Source organism: Chelmon rostratus, chromosome 7, assembly GCF_017976325.1.
Source record: "Chelmon rostratus isolate fCheRos1 chromosome 7, fCheRos1.pri, whole genome shotgun sequence".
Lineage (NCBI taxonomy): Eukaryota > Metazoa > Chordata > Actinopteri > Chaetodontiformes > Chaetodontidae > Chelmon > Chelmon rostratus.
The window spans coordinates 6171399-6180212 of record NC_055664.1 but is presented as its reverse complement, the minus strand read 5'-3'; the positions used below and the strand labels follow the sequence as shown (position 1 = coordinate 6180212).

The window sequence follows — 8814 nt, the reverse complement described above, 5'->3', positions numbered from 1 at the left end:
GCAGCCCGGCTCAGAATCAGCCGCCGCTGGCGGTTTTGTAGATCCCAGTAACGAAATGGGAACCAGCGTTTGACGTTACCGCCAAGCTAGCAACCGCAGCAGGGACGAGCGCCGCCACCCGCCATCCCCTCCACCACTGCCGGGGCCAGGGTTCCCATTTTCACCACAGGCAGCCACCTCAGAGTGCAGTGGTGTCTGTGGTGCTGATACAGCTGTCACTGCTGTTGTGAATGTGCAGTAAAAAAATGACTCAATCCTCGGGCTGTTTGCGTGTGAGGTTTATCAATGTTGTGAGACTTCATGATGATTATAAATAACAGGCTGCACTATCAGTCACAATGAATTCAAATCAAATGAACTGAATTTTAAGTGTCATCATGAAAATCTATGGTAAATAATCACATCATTTCACAGCGGTTTTTGAACATATAAACCTACATCTTATGGAACAACAGATGCCAGTTACTGTCCTCTGGTGGTTGAACTGGTCAGACTGTCTTGTTAAGGGGTGAATATGAGTTATGCTCATATTTTACACAGATCTCATGCAGTTGAACGTGTACACGGTATAGTACATCAGGTTTGAAAGAACAAACCACACGTGTTTGTGATGATGATGGCACACACACACTGACTGACTGAGGAACTGCTTGGCAGGCTGTGTAGCTCCTGCCAGTGTTAGCAACAAGTCCTTTATCTGCCAGCACTACCACAAAGATTTCTTTTTTTTTTCTGTTTTCATGTTCATCTTGCAGTCTCCAGCGTATTCAAGCCCTGCAGAACACACTGTGCGCTTTGCATTTGTCTCTCGTTTTCACTGACGTCGCATCGACGTGACAAGTTTTCCAGTCCAAAACCCCATCATATCATTACAGTCAATTAAAACACAATTAAGAGTCCTATACGTATGCCACCAGGCACGCAACAGAAGGCTGGTTTTCACCCCACAAGGCAATTAACTAATTGCACTCAATTCAAATCACTAATTTCCTTAAACGCTCAGAAGAACACCGAGCAATGAAAACATAGAATGCTTTACTGCTGTTACTGGTGTTATTAACACAGAAATCAATGTCTATAGAGCAAATATGGAAACACCTTGGAGCATCGGTATTTGTAGGATGCTGTGCATCATTGTTGTTTTTTTCTAGGAATTCTGCTTCGAATCGAGTTTTTCCTCATACATACATATATAGATAAACTCATACGTACATACGCACATACACATCAGTGAAAGTGTCAGTCACACATTTAAATGATATTTTCTAATACATGTATGTATGTTTGCCATTTGTGTTGACTGTAATGTTTCATGTGAGTTTTTAAGTGTGGATCCCAGGAATACCAACTGGCTTTTAACGCTCAGCTAATGGGCATCTAAGTCCTAATCAAACAAGCAAACGATACAGTAGCTGGTTTGTTGCAGCAGCACACACAGCTGCTTCAGTTTTGTGCAGTTGTTTCCTGTCTGCTCTTTTCACACGTTATCTTGTCTCCATCATGACTGATAAAATCGGCCACCTCTGTCGCTTGAACATTGTGTGAACTGCTGTGACGCTTCTCTTGTGTTTTTTTTGATGAGCATGTCATGAACTGAAAAGCAGTCAAAGGCAGAGGTCATGAACAGGCAGAATGGAAAAAGGAATGAAACACTATGATGGTAGAATTGCAGTCTGACGAATGGCAAGGGAAGCATGTATGTACAGTACTGTGTGCACATACTGGGGTTAAGCAGGGACAAGGGGTGGCTTGGTGTGGGAGCGAGGAGCAGGCTTGGCGTGTGGAGATCAGGTGACTGGAAGGGTGTTTCTGCAATTTGTAGAGCTTTAAGGCATGGGAAAGAAACTTCTTGAAACCGTGTGTTCTGGATATTACTCTAATGACCCATATTCTATGAGACAATGCATATCATTACCCAGAGCTTCATATGTTCACAGCTCCTGACAGTGATATATCACCGAAGAGTGTCAATAGCTTAATTAAAGTATAGCTACAGCCTTAATTCACTGCTGTACACAAACTGTGTGAATTAGAAACTTGAATGGGATTTTAAACAAATAAAGGATACTTAAAGAGTAAAAATAAGAAGTTTCACACTCTAACTTCAGAGACAGCACTGAGAGGATGCAGAAATCATTTCAGAGACTTAGGAAGAAAGTTCTGTGAGGCTTGTTCTCAGGCACAGCGCATCATCATCATCAGCAGCATGCTAACATTGACGTCATCACAGACATACATACATATATATATATGTATATATATGTATGTGTATGTATATATATATATATATATATATATATATATATATATATATATATATATATATATATATATATATATATATATATATATATATATATATATATATATAAATGATGACTTCTGAACTAACTCCCATCACTTTGGTGATCAGGTCATCAGGTCAACATTTCACTTTTCTTCAACACTTGGGCTTATGACAAAATCTGCCAAACTCATTCCCATCAGCCTCAGCTGGCCATTGTGAGCAATGTTAGCATGCTGATGATGATGATGATGCGCTGTGCCTGAGTACAGCCTCACAGAGCTTTCTTCCTAATTCATGGATGATGGAATACGTATAGCACTCCTGATGACTCTGATGATTTCTGCATCCTCTCAGTGCTGTCTCTGAATTTAGAGTATGAAACTTCTTATTTTTACTCTTTAAGTATCCTTTATTCCCATTCAAGTTTCTAATTCACACAGTTTGTGTACAGCAGTGAATTGAGGCTGTAGCTATAAATTAATTAAGCTATTGACACTCTTCAGTGATATATCACTGTCAGGAGCTGTAAACATATGAAGCTCTGGGTGATGATATGTCCCGATATGCATTGTCTCATAGAATATGGGTCATTAGAGTAATATCCAGAACACACGGTTTTAAGAAGTTTCTTTTCCATGCCTTAAAGCTCCCACACGACCAGTTTCACTTCAATGCCACAGTATTTCAACTCGTACTGAAGCTGTTTCCTGTTTCAACATTTTCCGCCACTTCAACATGTCTGAGTTGCAAGGAGGCGGGTTCACTGTGGTTTCTCTCACAGATACACATTTACTGGCCTGCATGTCTAAATTCCCCACAGACGCAAAACATGTGTAACTTCACAGAGACAGAAAATGGAACTGAGCTGAATATGAAGAACACGGGGTATGCTCTGGTGTTCGGATCTGTAACGATCCTGGGTCTTCCTCTCAATGTTGTGTCACTATGGATATTGCTACGCCGCCACAGTCTGACATCCCCCAATGCTGTCTTCATGGTTCACCTGGCATTCTCAGACCTCCTGCTCGTCATCTCCTTGCCCATGCGGGCCTACTTTTACGCCACAGGCACCTGGCCACTGAGCCCAATGGCGTGCATCTGGATCACAATGCTCTTTCGCAACAACGTCCGCTCCAGCTCCATCTTCATCACCTTCATCTGCGTGGACCGGCTGCTGGCTGTGGTTTATCCTCTGAGGTCACGCCATATTCGAACCCCTTCCAACGCCTGGAAATCTGCAGCGTTCGTTTGGCTCGTTGTTATTGTGGTGAACATCCCAGAGAGTGTGGGTCTTTCAAGATTTCTAAATCGCTACAATGGATCTGCCTGTTTTGAATTTCGATGTCATATGAGATCACCACAGTCTTATTTTCAGGCTGTGTTAGTGTCCATCATGCTGGCCATCAATGTTGTGTGCACCGCTCTGGTGTCTTGGACTCTGCATAGACAACTCAGCGACTCTGTAAGAATCAACAACAAGGTGAATGTCATGCTGATTTTTGTCATGAACTTGATGATGTTCGCTGTGTTTTTCTTGCCTGCCTCACTGGCGCTTCTCTTTGAAAGCTGGAGACCTGCTTTCACGGCACTGATATGTCTCGCTAGTGTGAACTGCTGTCTGGATCCTCTGTTGTATTACTTTTCCTTTGATGGCTTCTGGAGGAGAAAAGAAGAAGTGGATACCTCTCTTCCAAGACAACAGTTAAATACCGTTCAAACAGAGTTTGCATGATGAGTGTACGTTGTGTGTGGATGTGCACCAGAAAGAGCACAAGGTGAAAAACTGAATATGTTATGTTATGTATGAAAAAATGCCACTTTTGAATTAGAACTTTTGCTTTTTATTCATCATAAAGTTTTAGAGCTCAAAGAAAAACCACTGCATTTTATTTCTGTGATGGGGCAGTGTTGGATGATGTGAAACAGATTAAGGCTGCCGTCACAGTGCGACTGACTTTCAGTGGTTGTTTTTTTCCGTCCTTGACACAGATGTGATGTTTCTGAACTGTGAACAGCAAAACCTATGCATTTGCACATGCATGCAATTGAATCCCCGGGTATCCTGGCAACTCGTGCTTAATACACATATCAAAACTTGCCAGTGTTGCCGTGACTATAAATAAATCATAAACCTGTTAGATGTGTGGCTGTTTGACTACATGAGATTTAATAGGGGCGACAACACACAGCAATGGTGAGAAAGGCAAATAGCCAGCAGCGGTGGTATTTTGGGTGCTGCCTCAGTACAGTCAAAGCGAAGGTACTGCTAATATTACTTCTACTACTTTTTGACACATTAGTGCAGATGCGTTGCATCCGACACACAAATTTAAAACTGGTCCAAATTAAAGTCACCTTAAATACACCTTGTTTGTTTTTTTGGTTGTTGTTACAAAGCACTTTGAGCTGCATCTCTTGTATAAAAATGTATTATAGAAATAAAGTTTATTATTCTTATTCTTATTCTTCCTACTATAATTATTAAAAACCTCAGTTCACCTGCTGCCTTTAAAAATGTGACTGAAACTGAAAAATTGGTTTAAAGGTAGTTAGTTAGTGAAAATGTGGAACCAACTGAGTTTGCAAAGTTTACTGAACTTGACAAAACATGTTCAGTAAACTTCAGATATTGTGTTTATGTAACAGCTGTTAAATGTTCAGTCGGATTTTCTTTCCTGTTACATTCTCAGTTTGAGGAGTCAGTTAGTGTTGGTGTAATGGTTGGAGCTGAATACTAACCTTTATCATGGTTACTACTGTTTTCTCTACTTTCATAGGAAATAACCATGAATCGATGTGTTAAAAGACACAAAACTTTCAATTTTCTATCGTCAGACTACAGTTTTCCACTCCTGTTGTCTTCGGGTCAATTTTGACCCGTTTTCAAGTGTTTGCATATCATAACTATGGTTTTCTCTCATATAACTGCTTGAAAATGACATTGATGGTTCCATACTACGCTCTTTGCAAGTAAAATTAATTATGACTGTATTCTTTGAATTATCTGTGTTTTATTAAAATTTATACCATCGGTAGTCTTCCTGGTCAAATTTGACCCGGCCACAATAAGTGGCATAATGGATCATACTATTGTGCTTTCCAGTACAATAAACACACACACACACACACACACACACACACACACACACACACACACACACAAAGTTACTAATTTGTAAACTTGATTCCATGACAACTTTTGTTTTGTGATAATACATGAATTTATGTGCCTCAGATCATAACCATAGTCAAAATAATCAGAATTTCTGTTTTTTTTAAATAGAAAATTAAGTGTAGTTTTTTATAAATTACATCTATTATATCATACATTACAAAAATAAGTGTAAAATAAATGTTGATGTGTTGGAAACAAGTTGACTAAAAAGATTCAACACAGAATTTGATGATTATTTTATACTTCATGCTTTACAAGCAGTCAAACCAGACCAGGTCAATTTTGACCCGGGAAGACAAAAGGTGCGTAGTAGATGGGAAGACAATACGAGGGATAATCCTCAAACCATGTGTGCTTGAAAGTATGCTAATATACTAATTGTATTTCTTTAGCAACTGAACTGTACACTGTTGAGACAAAAGTTAGAAAAAATATATTCATAAAAGCACATGAAGCACGCAGCAATCTGGATTAAATAACTGACTATTCCAAATATTATACATAGTTTTTGACGCACTAATCTTTAATTATCTCATGTGCCTTTTTATGCCTCGTACAGTAGTAGGTTGCATAAAAAAATGCTTTTGGTAAACTTCAAGTTTAGGGATAAGACATAATCCTTCTTCATCCTTGTTTGCTTTTCTATTGATTGCTTTAAACATCATCTGGCACTGTCTCTCCTGTCTTTGGTTCTAAATCCGGTGATGCAGCCGAGGCTTTTGTGCTTTTTGTCAGTGTCTCAGTTCGGGAGCCAGCAGCACTCAAGTCCTCTAAGCTTTGCCAAACGGAGGGGCATCTGCGTATGCCTGCAGCAAATTGATCCAAAAAGGGTCTAGATTTGAAACAATCCAGATGTAATGCCTGGAATTAGACAGCGGGGATGTGCTGTTGACTACTAGGGACACTCTGGATCAGGTAAGACCTCTGCTTGATCGTCTGTTCATGGAAAATAACAGTATGACACAACCCTGCCCACGACACCAGCATCACACATCTTTCTTAGCAAAGGCCACTGGCGGAACCAAACCACAGAAACCACATGCGTATCCTGTGTGACTTTTTCAGTGGTAAAGTTCACATTTCAGCCAGCTTCCCCTTAATTGGGTGTGCACTTTTCAGTCTAAATACATGAGAGCTCCTTTTAGTGAGCGAGTGACTGTTCAGTAGATTTGTATGTATTAAATGCCGTGCCTTCTAAATAAAGCCAGGTCATCTGCAGGGCTGCTGCTAACCAGATCTTGCTCCAGCATGACCCTTTATAAATTAGAGACCTGCGTGGAGGTGGATTCCTCCCTCGAGCAGCTTCATATATGTTTAATGTGACCTTTACCTGTGCTCTCTACCCGGGGAAGTTGAATGCTGAGAGGCTGAAGAGAAAAACAGCCCGTGCTCACCTCTGTGTATGACACACCACAGTACCGCAGTCCCTGTTTGTTTAGTCTCATCCTTACTCTGCTGAGGCCATGAAGTCAAATTAATTTTCCTGCTATTTCGCCCCGAAACCAAACAGCCTATACCTACGACTTCATTCAGTGTGGCGTGGATTGTTTTTGTAGAGGACGCCGGGAATGGCTGTGCCACTTTTTGTCTCAGCACCTATAACTTGCTGAATTTTTCTGTTCGAGCACTCACATTTCAGCACAAAGTGCCCTTATTTGTCTGCTAAAAAGACCAATGTTTCCAGCCGCTCCAGCTATTCCACAGAATTCAGAAACTGATGTCAAATACAAGGAGTTGTGCTGAACAAACAGCCCCACTACTGGGGCATGTTGTAACACAACCTGGGGAAAGTTGTAGCAATAAGAGTGAGGAATTACAACATGAAGCACTTCCTACTAAGGTCAAACTTCGCTAACCTGTACCTGTCAGATGCTTGGAACCTCATGCAGAGTGAGTCCAGAATACTGGTCTGCTACCTAATCAAATAACCAGTTGAGACATCCTCTTGCTGCTCACTGAGGACTTTCTGACTGATCTGATACCCCACACGGGGCCTCTGTCTTGATCCTTGTTGTCTGAGGGGTTTGTTTTTTTTTTTTTGCAGTATCTGCTCAGTGTCACGTGAGACACTGAGACATTGACGACAGACCTCGCAGCCTACCTCTTCCTCACCTCATCTGATGCAGATCTCAGACCCAAACTTGACCCATTTGTCTCACCCAGTCTCTCGGCATGCTGAGAAAAGGAGTGGGATTGAGAAAGTGTGTTTAGTTGTCATGTTGGGGTTTAGTTGTAACACCTTTTTTTTTTCTAAAGGTGTTAAAACCATCCCCACCCATGTCAGCCACTGTTTAACTAGATGTGGCAGCATGGCACTTTGAGACTAGCTTAGATAAAATAAAAAGCCTCTGATTTAAAGAGACTACTTTCTAGTATGATTACAGAATTTCAACATCGACGATATCGATTCTGATCAAAATATGCAATCAGTGTTTTGGCTATAAAATCCACAGACTTCTTCACACAGCAATGACATTTCACATGCAAGGCCAGGAAGGAAGTGGTTGTACAGACGTGACAATTGATCGCATGACTCTTAGGTCGCTCCTTCTTGGTGAAAGAGGAGCTGAAATCATCCCCAGTCTCCCCTGAAAATGCTTTAGGTTTAGAGCAGGTTTGTGTAGCTTTCCATCTGTGTGTGTGTGTGTGTGTTCAGATCTAATTAGCATATTTCTGGACTACCTTTTATTCATATGTGTGGGCCTATGTGTGTTTTCCTTGCGTATGTGTGTATTAAGGCTAAGCTGTTGTTTGTTTAGAGCGCTCCGTCTGTAAGTGACTGATATCAGAGATCTGGAGGGATGGGAGGGTCTGACTGTGGTATGAATGTATCTGCTAAGGCTGGTCACAGTCAGCTGACCCTCCACCCCCCAAAGTAAAAACAGGAAACACACACACACACACATTCTCTCTGTCTGTCTCTATTTTTTCCATAGCACACAAACAACAGAAAAGGAGCCTGAGCAGGTACGCTCAGGTCTGCTAGCATCACTGCCAAGACCCACAAACAAGCCTGTTGTGCCGCAGCCAAGTCTGCCTTGGACCAGAGGAGGATCGCTATTCAAAGACAGCAGCAGCTTTGGTGACTGTGGAGAGTCAGGCAGCACAAAGAGCCAGAAACAGAGCAAAGAGAAAAAGGGACGGGTAAAAACAAATGCTGAGCCACTGAATGGACAGAGGAGACACCAAAGAGCAGAGGAACGGCAGTCATGTGGCGTCTGAAGCGTTGAGACGACGCAGAGATCATCCGGACAGACGGAGATGTGCAGGGAGCGCCGTTTTTTCTAAATGAGATGAGGGCGCAGGAACAATTCATGTTAAAACATCTATAGAGGAGGGTTGAAGCCCAATC

General features: G+C 41.5%; 1 protein-coding gene across 1 annotated transcript; it reads left to right on the top strand.

The window, feature by feature from the left end:
• Positions 1 to 3116: 3116 nt before the first annotated feature.
• On the top strand, positions 3117 to 4744 carry lpar5b (lysophosphatidic acid receptor 5b). The gene has a single exon (XM_041941197.1). It carries the CDS (start codon positions 3117 to 3119, stop codon positions 4017 to 4019), a length of 903 nt encoding a protein of 300 aa, XP_041797131.1. The 3' UTR covers positions 4020 to 4744.
• The last annotated feature ends 4070 nt before the right edge of the window (positions 4745 to 8814 follow it).